General features: G+C 44.6%; 1 protein-coding gene across 3 annotated transcripts in view; it reads left to right on the plus strand.

Moving 5' to 3' along the window:
• Nucleotides 1–25,741, plus strand: part of LOC101534633 (phosphoglucomutase-1) — a 124,254-nt gene extending 98,513 nt beyond the window's left edge. For all 3 annotated transcript variants that reach the window (XM_058657486.1, XM_058657495.1, XM_058657504.1), the window contains 6 exons: nucleotides 1,537–1,691; nucleotides 3,009–3,124; nucleotides 14,274–14,409; nucleotides 17,280–17,463; nucleotides 20,558–20,692; nucleotides 25,090–25,741. In XM_058657486.1, coding sequence (XP_058513469.1) covers nucleotides 1,537–1,691; nucleotides 3,009–3,124; nucleotides 14,274–14,409; nucleotides 17,280–17,463; nucleotides 20,558–20,692; nucleotides 25,090–25,179 — 816 coding nt within the window. In that variant the 3' untranslated portion in view covers nucleotides 25,180–25,741. The remainder of the gene's footprint in view (nucleotides 1–1,536; nucleotides 1,692–3,008; nucleotides 3,125–14,273; nucleotides 14,410–17,279; nucleotides 17,464–20,557; nucleotides 20,693–25,089) is intronic.
• Nucleotides 25,742–27,438: the final 1,697 nt, after the last annotated feature.

Below are 27,438 nucleotides of genomic sequence, written 5' to 3' on the forward strand. Positions count from 1 at the left end.
AAGGATCCAGCCTTGTGCCTGAGGCCAGGAAGAAACTGCTAGAAGACCCTGCTGAACAGAGACAGCGAGAGTCACTGAAACATAATGCAATCCAGCAGGCATTTAATTCAGATTTTCTCCGACTGGCTGGGGGGTTGGGCTCCAGATAGAATGTAATGACTGGTTTTCCTTGAGCTTGCTGAGTCCTGGGTACCTCTCCTAAGTCGGTTTCTGTTCTCAATCAGTAGTTGCTACTTATTTCATCCCTAGAAGAGGTTTTGTCTTGAAGCAGGGGTAGGAGGATATAGCCTTACAGCAGGGGTGGTAGGGGAAGCGGTGTTGTAGTATGGTGAGTTAAGACAATACCTGTGTCCCTGGCATCCCATGGTGCCCATGATGCATCCCATGAGTATCGCTTTGAGCTTGCTCCACCTCTGCTCCAGCTCCTTGTTCATGTGTCTGGGAACTGAATGGAAAAGGCTCCAGTCCTTGGGCCACGGCACCCACATGGGAGCAGTAGATGAAACGCCTGACTTCAGTCTGAACCAGCTCTGACCATTGTGGCCATCTGGGGAATAGACCAGTTGCTGGATCTCTCTGCATCTCTGTCTTTGTAAAGCAAATCTATTTTAAAAAGTCAGCAGCATATCCTTTTATTCAGTCATATAAATGATGAAACTGATTTTATAGCATATATGAAGACCATATTGAACTAAGAGTTCATTCCTTCTCTACAGTTAAAATCACTGTTTCTGTTTAAATCGACTTAAATTGGTGACTGTGTAACAGACATGAAGAGGCGTGTCCTAGTCACGTTTATACCCTGGCGTCTCACAGGCAGTAGGCACTGCAGACATCTGCTCAGTGGCGAATACGTTCTTGTCACTGATGAGTTCTTTATTATTTCCTCAAAAGTAGTTTTTCCCATCTCAAAGTTTTCAGAAATTAAAGGAGTTCCTAGCAGTAATTGTTTTGCATCTTTGTGGTACAATACGTGCTGGGAGTATTTTTCTCTATATTCCCTGAGTCACTTGAGTGGAAACTGGGTGCCAGCCATGACGAAGGCAGTGACAGTGGCAGCATGCTTTGCTGAGTCCAGGACCAAATGAAGGGTCATGATTTAGAAGCCTTTCCTTGAAGAAATCTTTGTTCCTTGAAGGATGCCTGGTGGACCCACCAAACTGTGTAAACAGCCTATGTTTCCTCCTGCCTTGCCTCTCTTGCTCCCCTCTGGGAGAGAAGTGATTGGTTCCAGAGTTTGGAAGAAGTCTCAGAGGTTAAAGTTAGCTGGCCTCTGAAGGGAGAACACAGTATTTGGCTCAAAAGGAGTTTGTGCTTGCTCTTTAATTGAAAACAGTCTCAACGCTTTGGCGTGGAGGTGCCTCTGACCCAATGGTATCGCACAAATCCGTGAAAAATAAAAGCCAGCATTCAAAGCACGGCACTCTATGAGTCAATGTGTCAGGTTTAAATTGTATAAAACCTCCCTGGAAGATAGTTTGATTTCTTTAGTCATTTGGTTTATAAGCCTTTCTTTGAATCTCTCTTCTCCCAAAGGACCGAAACATGATTTTGGGCAAACATGGGTTCTTTGTGAACCCTTCGGACTCTGTGGCTGTCATTGCTGCCAACATCTTCAGCATTCCCTACTTCCAGCAGACTGGGGTCCATGGCTTTGCACGCAGCATGCCCACCAGTGGGGCCCTGGACAGGTAGGTCTCTCCTTCCCCTTGGCCTTGCTGCCTTGTTTTATCAAGGAGTTCACAATACCGCTTCCTTCCTTTTCAGCCTTGGCATTTGCTGCAATGTGTGTGCCAAGAGGAAGGGATGGGTAGAGCTTGTCAGGATTAGATGCTCCCTGCCCCTGCAGTGTTCTCTTAGCACCCTGTACTTCCTGCATCCTGACACTTTATCATGGCTGTCCCACCAGTCTCTATACTCTTGCCCCATGAGTGTACCTGGTGCATAGTAGTGCACATACACATGTAGGTTTGCTTGTTATTCTTTTAATGAATGAATAAATGTTAGCGTGCCAGTGGATGGATGGCAGTTCTGACTTGTGGCCACACTATCCTACATCAGACCTGTTATGATGTAAAATATCTGCTGTGTAACCCTTAACAGTGTAATCACAATATTTGGAAAAAAATGGATGGTCCTCATGTAGAAATGTAACTGAATAAACTCAATTCCCAGATTAAAAAGTTCATTGTATTTTCCTAGTTTTCAAAATCTTACATTTGCTTTCCTCAAATGTCAGATTCCAAACATGTCATTGCTCTGCCAGCACTAAGGCAAGTGTTCTGGAAAGCAGATTTTACCAAAGCAGTGACTAAAAACCTAAGTTTTCCTGCTCAAAGGAAGAGGAGTTAAAAACAAAAACAAAAAACCTTCACCCAAAGATTTAAAATAGACCAAGGCTGTGGAGGGGGAAATCAAACGTGTTGGAAGGCAAAGGGACCAGGGAGACCTCACAGTCCACTTTCCTTGTGGGACCTTGAGATAAAATGAAAAGATCAGTGGTGGGAAAACCAAGTACCAGGGCTGTCCAGCATCCCAGCCGTGTGACCTTGGCCTGATACCATAACATGCTTGACTCCATTCCCCTCTCTGAAATGCTGAGCTCTCAGACCCAGTAGTCTATGATTCTGTGATTACAAGTGCATCTAAACGTCATCCTTCTGTTCATTAAAGAAGGGTTGTAGTGGCAGTCTGTATCCAAAGCAGGTGGATAAATCACCCGAAAAGCAGCCCTGTCTGCTTCAGTATGGGTGCTTCTAAACCACTGACTCTGTGATCTGAATTAGTTCTTTCTTCTGCCTCTGTCCCCACCTCCTCTGAACCCACACAGAATAGCCCATTGTGTGCAAGTTTCCCCGTTCGATTTTTCCACCAGCCCTCGAATTATGTCTGCCTCTGAGCAATGCTAAATGGGACCCCTGATTACAATAACGTTGCTCTTTTTCATCTCTCAAGTGGCCCTGTGCACACTCCTGCTGTGATGTAACTTTGATTTCATGCCTTTGAAGGGTGGCTAATGCTACAAAGATCGCTTTGTATGAGACCCCAACTGGTTGGAAGTTTTTTGGGAATCTGATGGATGCAAGCAAACTGTCCCTTTGTGGGGAGGAGAGCTTCGGGACCGGTAAGTCACACTCTTGTGCTAGCATTTTCTTCCCTGGAACACTACTTCTCGTGAAAGCTTGGACTGCTAAGATAGCACTGAAATAGCACGGTGGCTGATGTGTCCTAAATCCAGACGCAATTTATTTATAACAACCCTGATGTGGTATACACATTTGAAAAGCAGTGAGCGTGTTCCGCCAGGAGGGCTAATTTTGCTCTCAGAGGATCACATCTAGGAGACAGGAAGTTTGGGGGCCTCCTCTGTGGCGTGACCATTGAGTCTGCAGGGATTAAACAGAGTGATAAACAGATTTTTCTTTCCTCAGTGGTCAAGGAAACCTTTATAAATGTTTTTATTTCTGGGAAGAAATATGGTGGAGCGAGTCAGTTTTTCGTTTTTATTTAAGGAGAGGTTTTAGCTCAGCATTAAATCTTCCTCTTTCATAGACCCAAGTTTTCTATAGCAATGGTTACAATTTATCAAGGCTAGATGAAGGAAGACCATTAAGGTAGTGGTAAATTGCCAGGTGATCAAGAAATTAAAAACACATCCTTGTGCATGAAGGCATATGTCTACACAGCAGTACAGTCAAAGAGTGAGACGGAGTACACTCTGGGGATGACCCAACACCCTTACACGTCACTTTCTGTGCTTTCCCTCTCCATCTATGCCTGTCCAAATATTGACCTGAACTCCCACCTCTGCCATGGCCTTCCCCAGTACCCTGTTGTACCTACATCAATCTCTCTTTTCTAAACATCTATTCAGGTGTGTGGCCCTTTCCCATGAATTGGTCTTCAGCCAGGTTGTGAGGTACTTAAATGGCCACAACTCCTAGCCTCTCTTCTCAATATATCCAAGCAAAGCAACTGATGATCTCAGTCCTTTAAAACACTGCTGCCAACCTTTAACAAAGAAAAGAAGATCAAAACCAAGCCTCTGTCAGCCTCGCAATTAATTGGATTGCCATTCATGCTAGGTTAAAGGGAATGAAACTCAGATTTCCTTTTCTTCCCTGCAAGTCTGGAGATAGGTTGGATAGACGACACTGGTAAATTGGAGGCATACATTTACAAAATTCTGAACAGTTTCATATCCTTCAGAGAAGGGCAATACTCTTTCACAGTGAATCGTTTGGAGAGTTGGAAAGTACTAAGAAGGACAAGTGAGTCTTGGAGTTGAATATATTCCACTAAGGAGGCAGAGATGGCTTTCCAAAGTTGTAGATCCCTGAACAGAGATTACAAGACCATTACGTAATCCTTTCTCACTTCATAAGTATAGATGGTGCCACGTTATTCCACAGGACACTATGTTGATGCCCGAGGATCCTTGAGGTGGGCTTCTCTCATCAAGTATTTCCTAGTGTTACCTAGACCGGGCTTTATATCACTTGTTCTTCGTGGATGAAAATGTCCCTGAAGGCAGGTACTGTGCGTAAACCTTTGGTTTTTCTGCCACATCTCCTACCCCTCCTTAAATCAGTCCTTAGCTTAGTGGAAAGAGGAAAGTTAGAATTAGGTTTCCCATAGTGTGTGGGAGTGTGGAAGAATACTAGTTTGACAAGATTTTGGGAGTCAACAAAAACTTGGAAACTTGGAGTACACCTCTCTATCTTGCAGGTTCACAGTGATGTTGGCATTTGAAAATTCAGAAACATTCTAATTACCATAAGGAATCCTATAGGTACAATTTTGTCCACACATAATTAACCACAATACTTTCCTTTGGGTAATAATATTCAGTAATGTCTTCTCCAACAGACCTATGCGGGAAGTGCTGGACCAAACAGATTGGAGCCCTCGAGCCAAATAGGAGCCCTGGTTGGCTAGCTGGGAAGAGCCCGATGTCAGGATGGCAAATCATTTAGTGACTTGAAGCCTGTCTCGGGTCCTTTTCCTGCATTGGGTCTTCCAGTTATTCTTTGTTTCACATTGCTTCTAGACCTAGCATCAGCTTTTAGATGCTCCTATCTGATGACCAGGAATGCCACTGATCCTGAGTCTTCTAGGATTGGCCATGCCGGTGAGGAATGGAGTGGGAGGATTAATTCTGATGAGCTGGGCACTGAACTTTTTTTCCATGTAACTTTTACTTATGCTAACTTTTATTAGGTTTTATGAAATGTAGATTGTTACACCCTTAAAGTTTCTGCCATCGTGCATTGGCCAAGAAAAGTCAGCCCTGTAGTAATTGCACAATTGAGTTTTTGGTACCAAAGCACTAGACTTTATTCTTTGATAGCATTTGTTCTTATTTATTAACCCCATTTCAACAAATGCCTAGTTGTTTCATGGTTATCCATCCATAGTTTTATCTCCCCTTTGATATCTTTTATATTCAAAGAGAGTGCACCATGGAATAATCCACAAGGTCTTTCTTTGAAAAAAAAATAAGATAAACAGTTTGTTAAAGATAAACAGTGTATTCAAGATAAATGCTTTAGAAGCAAGGTTGCATAGCCACAGGTCTCCAGTGTTGTGAAGGGGAGCAGCTGACCTTATTTAACTGAACCTTGGCTCTTCATGTTTATATAGGAGTTAATTTCCACCCACCATTCCCCTGACTGGTGACATTTGCAACAGTTTCTTCATAGGGTTTCTTGGCGTGGCTGGTACTGAGCCTGTAAGATTTGAAATATTTGAACTCTGTAGTTTCAGTGCAGGGTACATTGTTTCTATATTTTTTCTGGCAACAGCAGAGACAGTTTCTTAGGCAAATCTTGCTGACTTTCCAAAGTGGGTCAAGCCCCCTAGTTACTAGCTCCCTTGATACCACATAGCCCTCCTTGTGAACTCTTGGTGATTATGAGTTTATAATTATTTAAGAGTATTTGACTCATATCTATTGACTCCACTAAACTGTTAAGTTCCATGAGGATAGGAATCTTACCTGTCTTTCTGTTGGGTCCCTAGAGCTACACTTGGAGGCCAGCACAGAATAAGTACCCATTGAATGAATGAGCTAATACCCACTAGTCACCTGACACCTTCCATCTAGGCAAATGGAAACCTGCTGCTGGCAGGGGCTGAGCTGTACATGCCATTGGCTGCCCTTTCCTGGCCAGTGATAGAACCATCAAAGGCCAGGTAACATTGTCCTGCTGAAACACCCACTCGCATGGAGAAACACACTTGTCCTCTTGGGGTGGCCTAGGACTCTCAGGAGGATTCAACACTACTGGGCTCCATAGACCAGGATTGGGAGCCCTAAAGTCTTAATGGAAATAAATGAGTTCTTACAAAAGACGTCCGCTTGCAAAGAGGTGCATGGGAATGAAACTTCAGAAGCTGCAACTCAGCAGACAGAAGGAAGCAAAGGCATTTAAAGAACAAGTCCATGATGCTGTATGACTAACGCTACCAAGCGTGTGTGTCTTTCACGGTGGAGAAACAGCAGCTTTCTCATGTGACTTTCAAAATTGCAGAGCCTAGGCCACCTCCTCAGACTTCAGCATGGCAGATGCGAGGGATAGGTGTGTTGTTGTTGTTGTTGTTGTGTTTGTTTTTTTGTAAAGGATGCAGAACTGGGGACCAGAACTAGACAGGTTAAACCTGATGCTGTCAGCTGGTCTCATGATGCAAGGCTATTTTTCCTCCTGACAGTAGATGATGCAAGTGTTTATATACGAGGGCAGTGTCAGTTCTGTCTTACCATGGACATGACAGGAAATTGAAAGTGAAGTCACCACACAGTATAGAATGTCACTGTCCTCTGGGGAATGGAAAGACTGGGAAAGAGGAATAGGAAACCAGATTGAAAGTGAACTTGATGTCACCTGGCAGTATGCGAGTAAGGTGGGATCTGATCAGATCTGATCAGATCTAGAGCTTAGCACTGTTGTTGTTTTCCTGTCCCATTTTAATTTTTTTTTTCATGTTACAGTTTCATAGGCTCAGGGATTTCCCCTTCTGTGGAGAGCGGGGTGCTAAAGCCGCTCCTGGGACTGGGAGGGGCCGTTGCAAGATGGCAGCTGGCCCAGGGCCAGGAGGCGGAGCTGGTCTCACCAGCAGGTAAACAGGAAGTCATAGGGATAGGCTAATTCCCCCACTGCGATTGCTGGCCTATCAGATAGCGCCAAGTGGACCCGTGGGGAGAAGTGATTGGTGAAATATGTAAAAGTAGCCCTTAAAAGACGGAAGGACGGACAGAACAGAGGACAACCACAATTGGGGGGCTACATGGAGACAGACTGGGGGCGACGCAGAGACTGGGGGGCGACGAGGAGAAAGACTGGGGAATGAAGCAGAGAGTACGGGAAGAAATGTGGGAAGAAGGGTGGTGGAAGAAGCGGGTAGGAAAGCTTAGACCAATGGGTACAGGAGCAGCGGAGAGAAGGTTTTAAACGCAGCCGCTTTTGGCAGTGTAGGGTCCGGTTGCTAGCTTTTCCCGGACCCCCAAGAGTATGCCTCGGCGTTTTTAGTGTCGCCGCTGCTGGGCGGCAGCGACACCCTTCCACCTTCCTTATCCCTCTTCTCCCCACACTGTTTTCTCCTGTATTATTACAATAGTATAGTCCTTCAGCAACAGTCACAAGTCCATCATTCTGCTATTTAAGTGTATCATGACATTGTAAGTACAGGCAGGATCCCAAGAGTAGTGATACTGTCTTATGCAGGAGAGACAAGTTAAAGAAATACAGCAGTAATATTTTGCGAATTTCCTTTTAACTTCTCACAAAAAGTCTTTCATGTTTCTACTTCCTTGCACCAACAAATTCCTCACATGTTTATTGAACTTCAGCTGAATCGCAGGTAGTAGATAAGCTTTGGGCACATGATTGTGAGAAGCACCTTTTCCTGGGTGGCTCCGGAAGCTTCCCAAGGTGATGGACAGGGAGGGAGAAGGGCTCTGGGAACTTGGGACTCGGGAGCCCCTATTCTGGTTTGGAGGTAGGGGTTCAGGCTTCTGACTCCCTGCGCATTGTAACTAGCAAAGCTCCCTAACAGAATAGGTGCTTTCCCTGTAGGTAAAGCCCCCAAGGCGAGGTTGCAGCTTCCTGTGTCTGAAGATACTGGTGTCCGACACAGACTACCCAACAAAACTAGACTTTAATCCTAGTTGGAGCTTACTGAGTTAGAACAGCTCCCTGCCTGTCTGTGTCCCTTGCCTTGAATGTGTGTGCTCCTCCTGGGCAAGCAGGGGATGATGGGTCTCACTCACACTGGGGTTTTCTTATGTGCTTGAACATGCTGACACTGATCCATGCTGATTGAGTGTAAGGTGAAGTTTGTGATCAGACACAGTTCTTTCCCTGAAGGCTTCACCACTCTCCTCCAAAGGCACCTTAATCTAGAGAAAATATGCTTACAGGCAGTCTTGAGCAGTGCCATAGTAACTATTAGGGAGAAAGTTCTGGAGTTCCTGAGAACAGCCCCTGAGGGATGGGAGGGACTGGAAAAGCTTACCGCAGAGCGCACCTTCCTTTCCCGGGGACTGCTTTGTACAGTGAGAGGTCAAAAGGGGGACATCGCAGGCAGAGCAGGTCAGCCAAGCCAGCCAACCAGAAGGCACCAGTGGGGTCTGGGTCTTGTGTGGGCCAAAGTGGCCAGAGGGGCCAGGCTGCCAAGAAGTTACCTCTCTCCTAGTTGAAGGTGGGGGGGTCTGACCACAGGAACTGACACAAGTACAGAGCGGGGGAACAGCGTGTCTTGGATGAGGGCCGGGGTTGAAAGTGATCATATAAGGTGTCAGCTGAGATAACAGGTGCATGTAAGTTGGACCTTTCTAGGCAGAGAGCACAGCACGCTCAGGGGGCTGGAGGAGAGAGACAGGCATTGATACTTTCAGAGACAGTTTCTGAGCTGTCACGTCCCTGTCCTCAGGCCTGGTACGAGCAGGGGCAGAAGCTGCAGTGGCTCCTGAGTGGTCCAGACCAGCAGATGTAACCTAATTCCTGAAGCATCCGCTCTTGGCTTCCCCAGCAAGGGCTGACATTTTTCTTGGCTGCGAACCATAGTGCGCCCTGACAGAGTTTGCATTTTCCACAAGGTGCTGATTAGGCTGAAGTCGAGTGACAGGTGTTTGAAGATGCTGATAGGGCAGAACTGTGTGTGCTCAGTCAGTGTGGGAGACGGAGCACAGTGCAGGACTGGCCTGCTGGCCCACAGTATTCCCCTGTTCTCACAATTCAGTAAGCTTGGTTTCTTTCCTTTCCATAAAATGATGCAAACATAATGATATGAGTAATTCACATTCATAAAGAAGAAGGAACACTCTGTTCCCACTGCCCAGAGGAAAGAATAGACTGGGTTATATTCTGTTTTCTTTCCCTTAGTAAGGTCGTTGGAAAATATCTTAATTTTCCTTGAGTGTGTTTTTTAAAATTTCTCCTTTTATTCATAATGGTAGCTTGCATTCATGTGGTGCTTAACCATTTATAACTTTATATATGTATTCTTGCTTTAGCACAATAATTTCTCATAATAGCATGAGTTTAGCATAATCCTTATTTTGCAGTCTAGGGAAATGGTGCTCAGAAAAGTTAAGTGACTTATTTAAATTCAAACAACTTGTACATAACAGAGTCTCCAGTTCAAGTTTTCTGATTCCTAGAAGCAAAGCATTTTCCTATGAGGCCCAACTGCAAAAGCAATAGTTTTGGAGACACATACCTACTAGAAACTTGTCACTATTCATTGGAGCACTAAAGGAAATTAAATTTACCCAACCATCCTGAATACCAATTGAGTTACCCAGAGCTTTGTCACATTCAGCATGATTAGTGAAATTAATCAGAGTATCCAAAAAGACTGAAGATCATTGCAAGTGGAAGAAAAGGGTTGTTTATGTTACCCCAAGGAGACATTGTGTTTATAACATTAGGTGTGTGTGATGTAGTTATCTTCAGCCACGTGGTGAGAGTTGGATGAGATTTTTACATTTTATATTCATTTCCACATGAAAGAAAAAACCATGTTCCTTCCTCAAAGCAGAATAATGTTTCCATGCTTTCAGTTTAGCCAAAAAGTGAAGGAAAAAGAAAAAGGAAAGAAAGAAATAAATTGGGGTGGAAGAGGGGAGAAAAAAAGAGGAAATTGCCCAGTGGGGTGTAGATAACTAATTCCAAGCTGTGGACCACTGTCATGAGGGCCTTGCTGCTCAGACTGAACTGTTGCCAAAAACATACCTTCATTTACAAAAGCTGTAAGACTTGGGGAGCTCACTTGTTGTTACTTGAAATAGCAGTCAAGGCAAATAAATGTCTATAAATACAATTGCGTAAACACAACTGAAGCATGTAAAGCACTAAAAATATTGCCTGCTTTCACGGGTTTTGCCAGCATGCAAGTTTTGGAAACTGTTAACTTCTACAGGTGGTGTCTCTTAAGAGTTTACCTTCTGAAAGAAAGAGTAGTATGTTTTTATGAACCAAGAAAGAAAAAGAAAATGTTGGAGTAATTAATTAATGGACACATTCCTTCATGCTTTCTTTCCAAACCACTGATGTACCATATTCCCTGTGCTAGTCAATGGACTTGCTTACAGTGATAGATAACAGATGCCTCCAGGAAGCACGTGGTGTGAGGGCAGAAAGGTTCATAAACATATGAGTGAGGCTCTTGGAGCTGGTGCCACCGCTGATGTTTTGTGCAAGTTTTCATAGGAGAAGGAAAAGAGAGCACACAACTGCATGAGGAACCTGTCTCAACAAAGGAAACGACAGTTGAGTTGGGTCTACAAGGATGAGACTGGGAAGGAAAACAATTATCCAATGTTGTGCATACTATGTATCCAACATGGTGCTAGAAATTGATAGATCCGAGAAGATAAGAGCCAGTGGGAAGTCAGGTAGGGTAGATAAGCACACAAAGATTCCCAACTAGGAGAGCAGGCAAAGCATGATTATAGAGAAACTATATAATAGAGTCCTATTCAGAAATCAGATAGTAGAGCTCAATTTAATCTGTTTTTCTTCAAAATAAGAAGTTTAAAGGCAAAATATATGAGTTCTGTTCCACATTAGGCTCTTGCTAAAAGGTCTCTGTGCACATAAACACATCCAAAGGATCCAATTTCTTAATTTCCAGTTAAGATTTTAACATGGGCCATGAGAGGAAGCCAGTGCCCCATAGTTTGTTTAACCAATCCTGACTGGTTGGAAATGTGCTAGAACTGGAGTTGCTGGATCCAGGAGAAATCCTCTTTGAAGGCCTTGACTCCTGTTGCTGAAGGAAAATGCCAAGATACACTCTGCCATACCATCGGCATCTTGTTTCCCTTTTGCCTGGCCGGCTGCTGGGGGTTTCATCTTTCCGTCTGTGGCCATTTGTCACACGCAAGTAGCAGTTCCTTATGTGGTTTTAATCTTAGTTTTTTCTTTTGAAAAACAATGCCTGTGTTTTATTATCTTAATTTCTTATCTGTGTTTCTTTTTTAGTGGACTTCTTTATGTCCTAGGGCTGTTTTTCTATTGAGGCTTTTTTTTTTCTTATTAATATAGAAGAACTTTCATTGAGTATGTAACACCTACTTTAAGTTGCAAATGTGTTCATGTTATTTTTTCTTTTATCTACGGTAGTTTTGCCATATATAAAATGATAAATGTTTGAATTTTATTTATTTATAAAACAGATAGCAGAGAGAAAGAGAGAGATCTAGCATCTGCTAATTGACTTTCCCAATGGCCACAATGATTGGGGGTAGGCCAGGCTGAAACCAGAAGCCAGGAGCTTCTTCCAGTCTCTCACATGGATGCAGTGGTCCCTACCCTGGACCAACCTCTGCTGTTTAGCCAGGTGCATCAGCAGGGAACTGGATCCGAAGTTGAGCAACCAGGATTGAATTGGTACCCATAAGGAATGTTGGCACCACAGGGGGTGGCTTAATGCACTATACTGCATTGTCAGCTCCCTAATGCTAATTTGTAAATAGACAAATATATTTATTATTTTAGTATACAAATAATTTATATTTTTAGTTTTTTGTTTTGTTTTGTTTTTACAGTGCTCACTAGCAGGAGGAAGCTTGAAGATATAAGCAGTGCTAGAATTTGAGCTCGACAATCCAGTATGTGACACAGGCATCCCAGTTGGTGTCTTAACTGCTGGGCAACATGCTCTCCCCAGTACTGCATGTTTAAAAATTGATTTTGTATATTTAAAGGTAGAGTGACAGGTACCTTTCATCCACAGGTTCATTCCCCAAATGCCCACAACAGTCACAGTCAAGCGAGGTCAAAACTGGGAGCTAAGAACTGAGGATACAGGCCAGGTGTGGTAGCCTAGCGGCTAAAATCCTAGTCTTACATGTGCCGGGATCCCATATGGGCGCCAGTTCTAATCCCGGCAGTCCTGCTTCCCATCCACCTCCCTGCTTGTGGCCTGGGAAAGCAGTCAAGGATGGCCCAAGGACTGGCTTTTGATCAGCGCAGCTCTGGCTATTGCGGCCATTTGGGAATGAATCAGTGGATGGAAGATCTTCTTCTCTGTCTCCTTTTCTCTGTATATCTGACTTTCCAGTAAAAATAAAATAAATCTTTAAAAAAAGAAGAACTGAGGCTGCGTCTTCCTGTTGTGGGGCAGAGACCCAAGTGCTTGGGCCCTGAGCTGCTGCCTCCCAGGACCATGTTAGGAGAAGGCTGGCATCAGGCACAGAGCCAGCACTAAACCCAAGCCCCCAGTATGGAACGTGGCCATCCCAAGTGGCATCGTAACTGCACTGCCCAGCGTTTGCACCACGAATACTGAATCCATGTAACTGTCACCCACAAGATACTCAAAATATATTGACATCTATCTATAGTATTAAGAGGTTTCCAATTTTACAACTGAATTTTTAATTCATCTGGGATTCTTCCTAGGGATGTTAATAGGAAACAAACTATTTCTTTGTTTTTTCCCCTTACATTAATGCTTTGTAATTGATGTTCTATGTTATAGCAAATTATTCCACTGATTTTCATCAAATTTCGGAACTGCTTTGAGAATCACCCACTTCTCAGTATTATGGTGTTCTGTTCTATTTTGTTTTTGTTTTTGTTTTTATCCAGTATAGCTTGAATATCCCTCTCCTGAAATTCTTGGGACCACCAGCCCCACCTGGGCAGCTCTTCAATCCATCGATCATTAACAAAAGACCTTGGGGCTGAAGCATCTGCCTGAGCTTGGGGGGCTAAGTGCTTTTCTACCCATAACTTACATACACCCTGAAAAAAATACACTGCATTTTTTTTCTGAGCAGCTATTCTGTCTTTTTTTTTTTTTAACATATTTTTATTTTGAGTTTTGAACTATGAGGTACAATTTTGTATAGACTGGGATTGTCCCCTAAACTCCCACCCCCCAATCAGATTTTTCCCATTTTGTTGTAATAGTGTAGTCCTTCATAAGGAATCATAATTCTATCAGTCTCTTATTTGAGTGTACCCTGACATTGCTGGTACAGACAATATCAGAAAGTCCAGCATCCCATTGTCTACACATGTCCAGCAGTTTCGTGGGGAATCCATCTTTCGTCTGGATATAGGGATGCATGTTCCACTGTACCCCCACGTCTGTAGATGATAGACCCCAGTACTCCATCACTCTACATTACCATAAGTGAGGAGCCATGAAACAAGGTCAACAACTAAATATACTGCATTTTTAGTGTCCCTGCATTTTGACTGTGATAGGGCACTTGATGTCAGATGTGACATCTTTCTGTAGTGGTTTTGTGTTTGTGGTCAGGAAGTCTCAGATTTGGATGTTTTAATTAGAGGTTTTCCATCTGCATATGGCTCCTACCAGGTACTCAACTTGCCAGGAATATTTTATAATTTAGTGGAAACTGTGTGCTTTTTTAAAAAAAAAAAAAAAAAGAAATATTATTTATTTTACTTTTTGAAAGGCAGAGTGACAGAAAGAGAATGGGATTTTCCATCTCCCTGGGTTGGGACCAGTCCAAAATCAGGAACCCAGCTCTGTCCTGGTCTCCCATGAGGATAGCAGGGACCCAAGTACTTGGGCCATCTTCCACTGTTTTTCCAGGTGCATTAACATGGAGCTGTCTTAGAAATGGAGCCGCCGGAACTTGATATAGAGCTCCAATCTAAGATGTAGTTGTTGTAAGTGGCAGCTTAACTCACTGCACCACAGTGCCAGCCCCTGGATGCCTTACTGTGCAGTATGTGCCCACGTGTTTTGGAGAAACCCTGCTTCTCACAGCAGCCTGCTCTGCCTGCCAGGTTCTGACCACATCCGTGAGAAAGATGGTCTGTGGGCTGTGCTCGCCTGGCTCTCCATCCTGGCCACCCGCAAACAGAGTGTGGAGGACATCCTCAAAGACCACTGGCAGAAGTTCGGCCGCAACTTCTTCACCAGGTGAGCGGCAGCCTGGCTCAGGCTGAGGTGGAGTGGGGCGGGGTGGGTCTTTCCTGTGCCCTCACTCATTCGGCTTCTACCAAGGGGGATGTTTTAGAAATAATTCCTTTAGGGTTGAGGTAAAATCAGTTTTGCTGAAAACCGTAACAATGCCTTACACATTTCATTAACATAATTCACAAGAATACATGCTTTAATAAGTATGTTTAAGTGTACCCTGTGAGTGAGCATGCTAATGATAGTAGATCTGGGTGAACTCTGTAGCACTGAGTTGATACTTTCTCATTTAAGTTAGGGGAACAATTATGTTTAGTTCCAATCAACATTTCTGATTCACTCAGATAGGTTAAAGTAGATTCCCAAAAGCTGTGTGTTTCATTCATTGATTCAACAAATATTTACTGTATACCCAGTCTCTGCAGACACCAGGGATAGAGTAGTGAGACAAATACTAACAAAACTCAGGAATGTTTTCCTGTACATACTTTTTTTAAAAAAAGATTTATTTATTTTTATCAGAAAGGTGAATATACACAGAAGGAATAGAGACAGAGAGGAAGATCTTCCATCCGATGGTTCACTCCCCAAGTGGCTGCAATGGTTGGAGCTGAGCCAATCCATAGCCAGGAGCCAGGAGCTCTTCCAGGTCTCCCAGCAGGGTCCCAAGGCTTTGGGCCATCCTCGACTGCTTTCCCAGGTCACAGGCAGTGAGCTGGATGGGAAGCAGGGCCGCTGGGATTAGAACCGGCACCCATAGGGGATCCCAGGACGTTCAAGGCGAGGAATTTAACCACTACGCCGTTGTGCTGGGTCCGCACACTTGGTTTTTTGACAAAAAAAAATCACTAGTGTTTTTCAGTTGTTCCAATGCTCCTTTCTCCTGAAAATGCGAGCATCTGACAGATTTTTTTTTCCTGGACTTTAGTGTTCTGTGAAAGGGAAATATGAAAAAAAGATTATTGGATAAAATATGTATCTGTAGGAAATGTGTGGATATAATTTCTCTGCCCTGCCTTTGTCTTTTCTACAAACTGGCTGAGTCTGATGAGAGCATTTCAAAAATACAATCCAGATTTAACAGTTCACGATCCTTGGATAGTCAAGAAAGGATTCAACCTTAAGCAACTTGGGCTCCTTAATCAGAATCCTTATTAACTTTGGAGAAGTTTATTGATCTCCTTCCCTCTAGCTAGTCTTTTGTGAGAGGCGTCAGTAATAACTGACACCTGGCACCCCAGCCGTGCTGGGAACCAAAGCAAGAATGTACTGTCTAAAAGCCAGAAAGACCTGGTGGCTCAGAGCAGCGGTCATGAACTCGGAAGGGTCTAGAGTTTCACCAAAACAGGACCCTGGTGGTTCCTTGGCCATGTGGTGCCCCTAGACCCCTATCTCATGGCAGACACTGCGTAAATGAATGAGTTCATCAGTAACCAGTGGCCGGGTTTGGGGAGCTTGTTCAGAGAAAGGGTTGCTCTGGAGTTAACTCACAGTCTCCATGTTAAATGATTTTAACATATTTTTGTTAATGATCAAAAGTGATTGCTGAGTAAGTATTATGGATCAAGTCTTTAGAATCTGCATTTCTGATGAGTAGTGACTCCAGTGCACTCTCTATTTATAGACCCAGAGCGCTGGGCACTTTTGCATGCATTGTGTCACGTCAGCCTCAGAAGGGTCACTGATAAGGCAACTGGCCCGTGGCTGCCCAGGCAGTCACTGGGCGAGGCTGTATTCACAGCTCGTCCCATCTGATGCAAAGCCCAGATTCTTGCCGTTCCACCCCGCTGTACCTAGGATTTGGAAAACATTTTCCTCGAACACCCAGAGGTCACAGATGCAAAGCACACACACCTGGTTGTAATTTCTTGCTGTTTATCATTTTCACTGGGGGAAAGGGCTGACTTCAAGATTAAGGGGATGGTTCTGTCCTTGTTTCCCAGAATAGCAGTGGAGCTGGAGTGGGGTAGGGGGGCAGCCTACGTCCCCCGGTATTTCTCGTGCCTGACAGGTGTCTTCCTGCGCACGGTGCATTTGTTTCCCTGTTGTAAATACATGTAGAATCTGCTCTCTGGTGCCTCTGAAAAAAAAACCCTCTCAGGAGGCTGTGTGCCACCAGGTCAAGAAAAGCCACCTGCTAGAGTCTTTAAGTTCCTCAGAAAGCAGTCAAGAACAATTCTAGGAGGAAAAAAATAATTGGCATAGAATTTCCTTTGCAGTGCACTCTTTCTCCCGGCCCTCCTATTGTCAGGATGAGTCTGAAACCCCTGAGACCAGAGTGACCACGGTCACTGAAAGGTGGGAAGCTTTGCAGATGGAAAGACGGAGAGTTGACTGTCTTGCTCTGGTCAGTGAAACCTTGGCCTTGCTTTAGGAAGCTCCGGGGGAGACTGGAGCTTTCCTGAGCCAAGGTCACACCTGCTTAGGGCAGGTCCCAGACTGGGAGCCGTCGGGCAGTCGTCCTTCTCTCAGGCTCCAGGAGTTTGGAAGAGCAGCGGCTGAGTCACGTGTAACACTCTCTGGAAATAACATGGCTTTGAACTCTGCCTCCCCGGGACAGGGTAACTCAGTGTCAGAAAGGAGCTCTCCAGCCCCTTTGAAGCATCTTAGAGCTTTATCCTGCTGCAAGATGGGCAGATTCCACCTTTTCAGAAGCTCCTAACCCAACCCCGAAATCCTCCAAGCCCTCCGTTTCATCCCTGGCCTGTTCTGTCCCCTGTGACTGACAAGCTTCTATGTTTGGCCAGCTTCTGAAGTTCCATGCTTTTAGGGGAGAGCCAAAGACATGATGAAGGGCAGGCCGCTCGCCCTCGGCGGGCGGGGAGGGGTGTCAGAGGCTAGCCCGTGGGCCTCAACCTCACGACTTGTTACAGGTATGATTATGAGGAGGTGGAAGCTGAGGGTGCCAACAAAATGATGAAGGACCTGGAGGCCCTCATGTTTGATCGCTCCTTTGTGGGGAAACAGTTCTCAGCCAACGACAAGGTTTACACTGTGGAGAAAGCCGACAACTTTGAGTACAGTGACCCAGTGGACGGAAGTGTCTCGAAAAATCAGGTAGGTGCAGGTTTCCCTGTGTACGGGAGATGGGCCTCTGGCTTTACCTAGGAGGTCTCAAGGCCACGTTTTTTTCTTTCCTGTGCTGATTTGTTTTTTCAGGGCAGCTGCTCTCTAAGAATTTTCTCTTTCTTTCTCTCTTCCCTTCATTGTTTAAGTTTTTGTTGTTGTTGTTATATTTTACAATGTATTCATTTGAGAGACCCAGAGAGAGAGGGCTGCCATTTGCTTCATTCTTGAAATGCCTGCCACAGCTGGGCTGGGCTAGACCGAAGCCAGGAGCCAGGAACCCAGTGCAGGTCTCCCCTTATGTGGGTAGCAGAAACCCGATTACCTGAGCCTTCCCCGTCACCTCCCAGGGTTTGTATCAGCACAAAGCTGGAGTCACGAGCCAGAGCCAAGAATCGGACCTGCTGCGAGATTGAATGTGAGATGTGATAAGGGCGGTGCATAGCCTAACTCCAGTCTTAACTGCTCAGCTAATGCCTGCCCCTTGGCAGATTTTCTGCTGAGTTTCATGTGATTCTCACGTGCATTTGGAGAGGAATTTGTCCTGCTTCCAAGCAATCCTCTTTGATCTCACTTTGGGATCTTTAGCACAGACTCCCAGAGGGATTTTTGAACCTTCTAAAATTATATGCAATGTGTCATGTTACACATGTAGGACTCCTGAAAAGAACATGATGGAGAACTCCGGCCACGGATGTCAACTCTCCTCCTTTCTCTTGACAGATTATAGAATGACAGCAGGAGAGTGGCATTATTATACGTATTTCTTTCATGTGTGTTTCCAGTTTCTAACACAGAAAAGACACACAGACAGGGCCTCCCCTGACTTAGAGATGCTAATTGCTGCTATCCACAGTCCACAGGACACGGCAGGGTGTGGCCCAGTTGAAGCTGCGCTTCCCTGGATACAGACACTGTTCTGAAGGGTCCCCTCATGTGCCTGGTACCCAGCGCAGCAGGCTTGTTCAGCGTTTCTCCCAGCTTCTCGCATGCATCCCCTGCTTGTAACTGCAGAACAGGGCTGATAAAGAAGGGCATGGAGTCTTCCCGATTTGCTTTTTCCTGATGAGCCCAGAACTTTGGCCCTGTCCTTTGCAAAGGCATTTCATGCAGCAGATTTGGAGAAGTCAGCCCAGGTGATTTGTTTAGTACCTCTCTCAGGAGAGCGGGTGGTGGGAGGGTAAAAGGGACCAGGCCATAGGGACCAGACCCTCAAGGTCTGGAGTCGTCTTTCCCCCAAATCCTATCCAAGAGGCTTCTCAACCATGTGCCTTTTTGCCATTGGAGACTTTGTGTCCAGTAGCGATTATTATAATAATGTAAGAATAGAATAATAATATAGTAATGATTAGAACATGAGAGGCCTGGGTTCCAAGAGGTGAAAGGTCTGAGAAAGAAGAGCTAGAAGCCCAGGGCATGGCAGAGCCGAACAAAGGTCTTGGAGTGAAGCCATCAGAGAGAGTGCAAAAGGCCGGAAACAGGAAGTTCCAGCTCTGCACTGCATCTGGTACCTGTTAGAGAGACCAGGGGCGGAGAGGTGCCAGTTCAGGCTGAGGGCTGCTCTGTCCCTGCCAAGAAAGAAGGCAGCAGCTCCACATTCTAGAATCAAAACTTTGGGCCTTGGGACTGGTTAAACTGCCACTTGTGCCTCCAGCCTTCTGTATTAAAGGACCAGTTAGAGTCCTGGCTACTCTACTTTCATTCCAGTTGCCTACTAATGCCCCTTGGGATGGCAGCAGATGATAGTCTAAGAACTTGGGCCCCTGCCACCCCACATGGGAAACCAGGATGGGGTTTCTGGCTCCTGGCTTTGCCTTGCCCAAAACTATTGGTTGTGGTTATTTGGGGAGTGTGCCAGTAAATGGAAGATATCTCTCTCTCTCTCTCTCTCTCTGTGCCTCTGCCTTTCAAAAAAAAAAAAAAAAAAAAAAAAAAAAACCCAAATCTTTCAACAAAAAAAAAATTCCTGAGCATTTAGGCAGGAGAGAAAAATGTTCCAAACTAGAGACAACATCTGCAATGAAGAAAAAAACTTTGTGCTGAAGCTATAAGGGAGGGAGACCAACTCTGCAGTCTCTAGAAAGCACTGAATGTCAAGTGGCGATGAACTCTGCCCTCTTGGTGATGGTTGACCAGGACACGTATGCTGTGTGCTTTATCTGCCATCTTCACTAGTGAATGACACCGTTAGGCACCAAGTAGGGATGGGTGGCAGACAGCAGGGGAGAAGCAGAGTCTTTCCTTGTGTTCTGTCTTTGACATTGAGCCAAGTTCATCTTTCCATGGAAAGTTTACGGATCCATAAAGACTGAGGGTCTGCAGGTGTCCACCTCACCCTGCCTTTTTCCCACAGGCTGAGGAATGTCTATCCATCCTTTCCTCCTGACATAAGATCCTTGAGGACCAGAGACATTGCTGGTGGGGGTAGGAGGGCAAGGAGAGCCACTGAGAGAAGGGTGGGCTTGGCATGGCCCCACAGGGGCCCCACCTTGGATTAATAGGAACCAGTAGGAGACTGGCCACACTAGAAACCTGCTGTGTAGTTAGGGAATAGGCACTCCTGCCCTCTAGAAAAGTGGCTTTGTGCTTTGGTGATGAGGCGGTCTGGACCAGCGTTTCATAGGCTTCCTCCCCTCGTCTGTCTGAAATATCTCCTGGGCTGCTCTCAGCTCATCCTGTCCATCTTTTCCTCCTAATCTGGGAGTCTGGGGGCTCTCCTACCTCTAGCAGCTTTTATCTACTTGTTTCTTCTTCCACTGGGAATGATGACTCTATAAATCACAGGGATGCAGGGTTTGGAGGGGAGGGAAGGGAAAGCCTCCTGTTGTCCAGCAGCACTGATGTCAGGTCTCGCACGTGGCTGTGCAAACGTTTCTCCCACATGAGCTCAGTCCCCAGCACCTGGTGTGGTTAGAGGTGGACAGAAGTCAAACTCGTGAGGCTTGACTGTTGTTCTTCAAAGATCTTAGCCTCCAATGATCAGATGGGGGTGATCTTAGGGCTCCAAACAGACCCCTCTCCACTTGCCAATCTTCTGCCTCTTTTTCGGCCCATGGGGAAAGCAGTCTCTGCTTGTCTTTTCCAGGGCTTGCGGCTCATTTTTGCAGATGGTTCTCGTATCATCTTCCGACTGAGTGGCACAGGCAGTGCGGGGGCCACCATCCGGCTGTACATTGACAGCTACGAGAAAGACAATGCCAAGATCAACCAGGACCCTCAGGTAATGCCCAAACCCACCCCCACCCCCGATTAGTTTGTTCTGTTGAAGAGAAGAGTAGGACTTCCACTGAGGCCCTGTTCCTGTCCCACATTTCTCAGAGGACCAGCAGGGTGCCAGCTGCACCTACTCTCCTCCATGTCCCTCTCTGTGTGACCTAACAGTAGTGAAAGATGACAACAGTTGTACTAAACAGCTGTCTGAGTATTTATTATTTATTAGGCTCTGTTCAAAGACTGTTACATGAATTCACTCAGTTTTGCTTAAATGAGGCTGAGTATTACTCTCCTTATTCTGCCATAAGGAAATGGTGACTCAGTAAGGTTCAGCACAGCTGATGGATTTACCAGCCTCCTAACTGGCATGTTCGGGATAACTAGTCAGCCCCTCCTCTGCTCTGTCTGCTCTGATTCGTCACTTGTCTTGGTCTGATCATTAACTGTGACAAAACCAGTACTGGTTCTTGATGGGAGCAAGAAGAGACAGGTTCATGGGTAATCATGGAAAAATCTGTGGAATTGCAGCCACACCCACGGGGTCTCCTAGAGTATGTCAGGATGAACAGAGAGCCTGAGAGCCAAGGATGGGACAGGGAGCTAGCAAGAGTGCTGCCAAACTAGAGGACCAAGGGCAGGCAGTGAGGCACAGGCAAGTTTTCCCAAGTGATGCTCCGCATAAGAGGCCCAGCAACTTTCTGCCTACAATGCTGTGTGATTTATGGAAAAAAATTTTAAAAGACGTATTTATTTTTATAGGAAAAACAAATTTATGGAAAGGAGAGAAAGATCTTCCATCTGTTGATTTACTCTCCAAGTGGCTGCAATAGCCAGAGCTGAGCCAATCCGAAATCAAGAGCTAGGAACTTCTTCTGGGTCTCCCACGCAGATGCAGGGTCCCAAGGCTTTGGCCCGTCCTCGACTGCTTTCCCAGGCCACAAGCAGGGAGCTGGATGGGAAGTGGAGCAACTGGGACACAAACTGGCGCTCACATGGCTTGCCAGTGTTTGCAGGCAAAGAACAGCCAATTGAACCATTGCACTGGCCCCAAAAGAATGTTTGTTAAAGAACCTGAATAAACATTTTCCCAAAGAAGGATACAGATGGCCAATGTGTATATGAGAAAGGTGGTCAGTGTCACTAATTATCAGGGAAATACAAATTGAAAACAAATTGAAATCACCCAATAGTGATAGCTCAAAAAAAAAGATAAAAGTAACAACTGCTTAGGGTCTGGCACCGTGGCCTAGTGGGCGCCGGCTCTAATCCTGGCAGCCCCGCTTCCCATCCAACTTCCTGCTTGTGGCCTGAAATAGCAGTCAAGGATGGCCCAAAGCCTTGGGACCCTGCACCTGCATGGGAGACCTGGAGGAAGTTCCTGGCTCTTGGCTTTGGATTGGTGCAGCTCCGGTCATTGCGGCCACTTGGGGAGTGAATCAACGGACAGAAGATCTTCCTCTCTGTCTCTCCTCCTCTCTGTATATCTGGCTTTCCAATAAAAGTAAAATAAATCTTTTAAAAAAATAATAGCTGCTCATGAAGATGTGAAGAAGAGGGAACCCTTGCATAGTGTTGGTTAAATGTAAATTGGTCAATTATTTTGGAAAACGGTATAGAAGTTTCTCAAAAAGTTAAAAATCAAAATACTGTATGAGTTGGTCTAATATTTCTGTGTGTATGGGTGATCTCCAAAGGAATTATAGAAAATGTGTGTTATGGAAACGCATGGGTTTAAAAATTTTGGGATCCCAGTGCGATAGCCTACTGACTAAATCCTCGCCTTGCATCCACCCTGATCCCTTATGAGCACTGGTTTGTGTCCCAGCTGCTCTACTTCCTTTCCAGCTCCTTACTTGTGGCCTGGGGACGTAGTAGAGGATAGCCCAAAGTCTTAAGACCCTGCACCCACGTGGGAGACCTGGAAGAAGCTTCTGGCTGTTAGCTTCGGATCGGCCCAGTTCTGACCGATGCAGCTGCTTGGGGAATGAACCAGCAGATGGAATATCTTTCACTCTGTCTTTCCTCCTCTCTGTAGATCTGCCTTTCCAATTAAAAATAATCTAAAAATATTTTTTTAAGATTTATTTTATTTTCATTACAAAGTCAGATATAAAGTCCTTTAGGAAGTGAACCTAAACTCTCCTCTTCTCTCGCTCTTTGTCTCTTCCCTGCTTCCTCTGTGTAACTCTGACTCTCAAATAAATACCTTTAAAAAAGAAGCCCTAGATATCTAATGTATAGAGTAACGACTATAATGAATAATACTTTGTCTTGTACCTGGAAGTTATAAAGCAGCAGCTCTTAAATGTGCTTAATAGCAACAATATAGCAAAAAAAAAAAAAAAACTATGTGAAGAGATTTGTTCTTGACTATAATCATTGGCTTTATATATATAATATTTATATATACACCTATGTGTATATATATACATATATGTGTGCATATAAACATTATCAACACATCATGTAATATATCTTAATAGCTATTTAAAAGTTAAAATAAACAGGAGTTTGTCATGCTTTGTTTTCCACAAAGTCTTTTTGTTCTAACACTAAAATCCTATAAAACTAAATTGGAAACCCCTGGCATAGTGATTTTGAGCATAAGTTTTGGAATTAGAGAGACCTTGGTTTCAATTGGGTTGTTGCCATTTAATAACTGTGAATCCTTAGACAAATCCTTTCAACTTTAGAAGTCATGATTTCCTTGTCTGTAAAATGGCAGATTTATACCTATGTAGAGTTGTGGGGATTTAAGGAGAAAATGAATGAAAAATGCCTATGGGGCTGGTGTTGTAGTGTATCAGGTTAAGCCTCCACTTATACTACTGGCATCCCATATCAGAGTGCAGATTTGAGTTCTGGCTGACTCAACTTCTGATCCAGCTCCCTACCAGTGCACTGGGGACGGCAACAGAGGATGGTGCAAGTACTTGTGTGCCTGCTCCGCATGTGGGATACCCAGGTGGAACTCCTGTCTCTGCTTCAGCCTGGCCTGGCCCTGCTGTTGCGGTCATTTGAGGAGTGAAACCAGTGGATGGAAGACCTCTCTGTCTCTCTTCCTCTCTCTGTGTGTATCTCTATATGTATTTATCTTTCTCTTTCTCCATATATTGATATATATACACACATATGTGTATATATAAATATATATATATATAAAGCCAATGATTATAGTCAAATCTCTTCACATTGTTATTTTTTTACTATATTGTTCTCCATATATATATATATATATATATATATATATATATATGACTCTGCCTTTCAAATAAAGAAACATATACTTTACAAATATTATTAAAAGTGCTTAAGTCCTATGCCTGCTATAGAGGATAAACTTTTAAGGAAAAACAACCCTTATAGTTCCTTTTGGTCTAATTTTAAAAAACATGACAGGAAGCATACTATTTACTGTTTTAACCTTTAAATGTACAGTTGAGTAGACACTGGAACTTGGGGTAAAGCCACTCTTGGAAAGGCCAGCATTCTGTATGCATATCAGTTCAAGTATGATTGCTCCACTTTGACCCAGCTCCCTTTCAGTGCACCTGGGAAAGCAGTGAAGGGTGCAGATCCTCAGAGCCCTACACTTACGTGGAAGATCTGGAAGAAGCTCCTGGCTGCTGGTTTCAGATTGATCCAGCTCCAGATGTTGGTGGCCATTTAGGGAATAAACCCAGCATATGAAAGATCTCTTGCACTCTCTCTTCTTCTCTGTCTCTCTCCCCACAGCTCTGCCTTTCAAGTAAAATAATTAATAATTAATCAATTCCCCCACTTTTCCTCCCTTCGTCCCTGGTAACTGCAGTCTACCTATTGTGCTTATGAATTTGACTGTAAGTGGCATGGCTGCTTATAGGGGGAGGGGAGAGAATGTTTCACTCATACATGTGTTCTTGGAGCCAGACTCCAGTTTTAGTCATTGTCAGGTCGCTTTGGTGTTGTTGACATCCCCCAGAACTTAAACCAAAGGCAATGAAATCTATTTCCTAGGCCCTTTGAATAATGGAAGTAGAAAAAGAAAATTGTGTTTGTCTTTTTGTCAAGACACATTTCTGGTATAAGGTATGTACAAAGAATGAAAGATAGGGCTCTTCTGGATTATGGTACCCAAGAGGTGATATGTGTCACTTTACCACCTGCTGATGGGTTGGACAAAGGAAGGAGCATGGAGAGGAAGGTATCAAGAATGATTGGTCGTTGGTCACTCCACATAACTGATGATGGTGTTGATTCGCTCAAGTGGAGAGTACTGGACCTAGGTTTAGGGAGGAAACACATGTGTTTTACCCTCAAGTCATGGGAATAGGCAGCTGGACATGGTCTTTGAGTTCACAGGTAATCCACTATGGATCTGTGTGTAGAGAAAGTAATGGAAAATGTTTCTTTTTTCTTTCTCAGGTCATGTTGGCCCCTCTCATTTCCATTGCTCTGAAGGTGTCCCAGCTCCAGGAAAGGACAGGACGCACCGCGCCCACCGTTATCACCTAAGAACACAGACCAGATGATGTACGTCCCTCCTGCCCAAGTCATCTGATTGAAGAATGCAGACAGAAACAAAGTGAACACACCCGGACTTTCTTGGATTTGGTCTTCTCCTAACTGGTTGTTGATGAACAGTGCATTTGTGAGGCACTGCCATTTGAGATGCCATTGGGAGCCATGTGAGAAAGAGGAAAAGAGGGCCCAGAGGTTTATGTGAATATCAGTTCATTTCCATGCCCTCCTGTACTGCCTGTGGGTGCGTGTTTGCCTCCATAGCATCAGGTGTTGTTTGCAGTGTCCTGGAACGTAGAGGCTGAGCATCTCTGACAGGCTGCTTTTCATCCCAGGATTTACCAGTGAAATGACAGTGCAGGTTTCTTTCTCTGTGGTGAATTGTTCTCCCACTGACTACTTACATGGAACCCATCAAAATGCAACCTCTGGTGCCTTTTCTCTCGTCAGCATCTCCTCCGAGTAGGACGTACGTGTCTAGAGATTTCTGCTTTGTTTTGCAACATAGTCCCAGACGCACAGTTATCTTGGGCTATTAAAGCAAAAATAAGCTACTCTTGCTTATTGTCTTTTTTCTTTAACTTATAATCTATATTATTTTAATTTCAGAACTTTTTTTGTTTGAGATGGAAGCTATTATGTTTTGTTTGAGTGTCCTAACCAGGAAACAAGACAGTTTCTCTGCTGGGTTCCAAATTAATACACTCAAGAATTAGATTTTTAAACCTTGGCAGGGTCAACTAAGCCAACCCTCTTTCCAAGGTGGACAAATTAAGCTGGATATGGTTGGCTTGGAATGAGGGAAAGGGAGATGACATTTAGGAGATTTAAATGGTAAAGCTGGGATATCATGATGCCTATTGAAGGGAAGAAGCAGAACTTCCAGAATCTAAGGGGAGAAATACTGGCATTTGGCTGAAAATCTTGAGCTCATTTTTATATCATATATCTTGGAACATTCCTATTCAGTCTGTACACATAGCATAGCAGTTAAAAGCATAGGCTGCAGGGCACAGTTGCTAGGATGCCAGTTGAGATGCCTGTGTCTTACTGTCTTTTTGTTTTTCAAAATAATTGTGTTTGAGTTCCAGATCCTCCATTTCTGCCGTCTTAGCGGTCTTCGTCGTCTTCTTCTTCTCCTTCTCCTCCTCCTCCTTCTGCTTCTTCTTCTTCTTTTTGTAAGATTTATTTATTTATGTGAAATACACAGTTACAGAGAAAGAGAGAAATCTTCCATGTGTGGATTCACTCCCTATATGGCCACAGCATCCAGGAGTGGCCCAGGCTGAAATCAGGAGTTTCTTCAGGTCTTCCACATGGGTGCAGGGCCCAGAGAAGAGAGGTAGATCAGAAGTGGAGCAGCCAGGACTCAAACAGGCATCCGTATGGGATGCCAGCATTGCAGGAGGGAGTGTAAGCTGCTGTTGCACCACAAAACTAGCCACACTTCCTCTGTTTCTCACTCAACTTCTGCTAATGTGCATCCAGGGAGCAGCAGGTGATGGCTCGTGTACCTAGTTTTGACACCTGCATGTAAGACGTGAGTGGAGTTCTGAGTTCTGGCTTTATTCTACCCACATGGGCACTGGAGTGAACCAGCAGATAGAGGCCCTCAGTCTATTTGTTGCTCTCTCTGCCTTTCAAATAAAATGAAGATAAATAAATAAAAGTTTTAAAAGATAAACCTGGTAGTTAGACAACCCAAATTTGAACTCCATGTGGGACCCTGGGTCTCTTTGAATGTTATTCCTCTCATCTTGAAAATGGTACAAACATCGTGGCACAGCAGGTTACCCCATTGCCTCGGACACCTGCATCCCATATCAAAACCCCTGGGGTGGAGTCCTGTTTCTGCTTCCAATCCAGCTTCCTGCTAATGCACCTGAGAAGCAGCATATGAAGGCCCATGTTCATGTGTTCCTGCCACCTGCATGGAAGACTCAGATGGAGACCTTGGCTCTTAACCTGTCCTACTCCTGGATATTATGGACATTTGGAGAGTGAATCAGCAGAGAGACAAACTTGATCTCTCTCTCTCTCTCTCTCTCTCTCTCTTTCTCACTTTCCCCTGTCTCTGTTACTCTGCCTTTCAGATACATACAATTTAAAAAAAAAATGGAGGCTGATGTGGCACAGTGGTTAAGCGCTGCCTGCAATGTAACTATCCCTTATGGAGGCCAATTCATGTCCCATCTGCTTCACTTTTGATTCAACCTCTCTACTAATGTGCCTGAAAAAGCAGAAGGAGATGGC

Source organism: Ochotona princeps, chromosome 2, assembly GCF_030435755.1.
Source record: "Ochotona princeps isolate mOchPri1 chromosome 2, mOchPri1.hap1, whole genome shotgun sequence".
In the NCBI taxonomy this organism is placed as follows: Eukaryota; Metazoa; Chordata; class Mammalia; order Lagomorpha; family Ochotonidae; genus Ochotona; species Ochotona princeps.